Source organism: Morone saxatilis, unplaced genomic scaffold (genome assembly GCF_004916995.1).
Source record: "Morone saxatilis isolate NCDOM2014 unplaced genomic scaffold, NCSU_SB_2.0 Contig14, whole genome shotgun sequence".
NCBI classification, from domain to species: domain Eukaryota; kingdom Metazoa; phylum Chordata; class Actinopteri; family Moronidae; genus Morone; species Morone saxatilis.
Window position 1 is genome coordinate 6,964,473 of NW_023339696.1, and position 2,128 is coordinate 6,966,600.

Below are 2,128 nucleotides of genomic sequence, written 5' to 3' on the forward strand. Positions count from 1 at the left end.
TATATATATATATATACACAACAGCAAAAGCTTGGCATGATTATAAGATTAAACTATTTACACTGCCTGCCAACTCATTCATCTCAACCAGGCTAAAGGAAAGATAACAATAGACTATTTATTCCTCTTCCCCCATCCTTCTCTGTTCAGGTTGTGAGAATCCCAAGCCTTGTCAAACTGAGCTGATGGTGTTGGAGTATGGGTTGTATGACGGAGACCCTGTCACAAAGGTGCTGCTGCAGCCACTCACTGGTAACAACACTCATTTGCTTCTTGACATATGAGAGACATTTTTGTGCCTTATTGAGAGAGAAATATTTTCTGGACAGTAGTAAAGGAAGTTAACATTTCCAGAACAGTAATGAAGTTTTTTCTGTTTGAAAATTGGAGATGAAAACCAATGATTAGCCAGACAATGAAATATATTTCTATGTAATAGTTATGCAGTTTCTCTAAATTTTGTCTGGCCATTTGATTATGGTTGCTGGGTTCAGCTTACTTCAGGTAAAACATCTTCATCATACATTAAAGGCCGAATAAACCAAAATAAAAGTAGAATGACATTGATGAATAATTGACCTTGAGATACTTTGTGTATTTCATTAAAATGCTCTGTCTTTCTCCGGCTCCTCACCGCCACCTTTTCCCTCCAGGACGAACCCACCAGTTGAGGGTCCACTGCAGTGCAATAGGCCACCCCATCGTCGGGGACTTCACCTACAGCTCGGGGGCGGACAATGCCCCCTACCGCATGATGCTGCATGCCCACCTCCTCCACATTCCCCTGGAACCTCAGCCCCTGCTCGTCTCTGCTGGAGACCCCTTTCTGCCCACGGAGGATCCCAAGTGGCTTCCGCAGCGCTCGTTACGGACACTGGCGGCCACTGTGGAGGCCCTGCTGGAGCAGAGGGTGGAGGAGGACAGGAAGCTCAAAGAGGAGGAGAGAGAGAGGGCAAGAAAGAAGGAGGAGAGGAAGAAAGGAAGCAAGGAACAGAGGACTAAAGAGGAGAGTGAGGAGCAGAGGAGGCAGTGTCAGGAGTGGCTGAGTGAATGGGCTGGAGACTGATGTTATTGTTATCTATTTTAATTTATTTTAGCTGTTTACTTCTGAAGGCAATGTTGAGCATGAACGCTCCACCTCACTGACCACCTGCGTTGCATTTAAATGTCATACATGGATGTGAACAAGTACCTTAATTGCCTCACAAACCAGTTAACGTGTTAGAAAAAAAGCTGTATGTAAGCTGCTGCTCTCTTAAGCAATTCATACAACTGGGAGCTGCCCAGTATAACCAGTGTTTGACAGTGAGATATAAGTGCCTTGCTCCAAGTTCATGTTGATAAGTGAGCGGTCGAGTGGATGCCATTCATTTTTCTAATACACATTCCACCCTCAAAAGTGGACAATTGTTTAATTGCTGATTTCTGTCACAAGTCTGTGCTTATGGTCAGATGACTTAACAATGCTGCATGTTTGTAACATCCCATGTAAAAGCGAATAGCCGACTACACTATGTTTCGTTATATTTTAACACACAGTCTCTATAATAAGATTCGACTCCCTTCAATGATTTTTTTTAAATGTTTGATTGAAGCTTTGTATCAAACTGTTTAACATAGAAAAGCTTTTATGTCAATGTAAAAATAAATGTCTGCAAATGAATCTTGGTTCAGCCGTCTCTTCTCATTCAAAGGATGTCCTGTTTTCCCAGGGACAATAAAAATAGCACCTGGGACACAAAGGCTATGTTCACACTGCAGGCAAAAGTGGCCTCAATCAAATATACTGTGTCTGTGATAATTCTGTGAAAGTAGAGGAATTTATCATTGCAAATGAAATCACATTAATGCGTCATTCGGTATTATTATCATTTTAGTTGCTAGGTGTTCAAATTCAAAAAATGTGTTGAAACAAGAAAAAAAGTTAACTGTAAGCCATAATGTTTACTGCAAAGACACAAGTGCAGGGGAAGGATGCAGGGACATAACTAGTGCACTGAATATCCTTTGGAGTACAAAAACATCTGTTATAATAAAATGGAATTAATAGGCACAGCTGTCAGTTTCCCTGATATGTGAGAAGGGCACGGTGGAGAGAGGCCACCAAGGGGTCCATGGCAGCAGTGAT

The 2,128-nt window shown here is 41.9% G+C and overlaps 1 protein-coding gene across 1 annotated transcript in view; it reads left to right on the plus strand.

Moving 5' to 3' along the window:
• The window catches only part of rpusd1 (RNA pseudouridine synthase domain containing 1), a 3,441-nt gene extending 1,773 nt beyond the window's left edge, over positions 1-1,668 (plus strand). Inside the window, exons 5-6 of the mRNA XM_035655766.1 lie at positions 151-252; positions 654-1,668. Coding sequence (XP_035511659.1) covers positions 151-252; positions 654-1,066 — 515 coding nt within the window. The 3' untranslated portion in view covers positions 1,067-1,668. The remainder of the gene's footprint in view (positions 1-150; positions 253-653) is intronic.
• Positions 1,669-2,128: the final 460 nt, after the last annotated feature.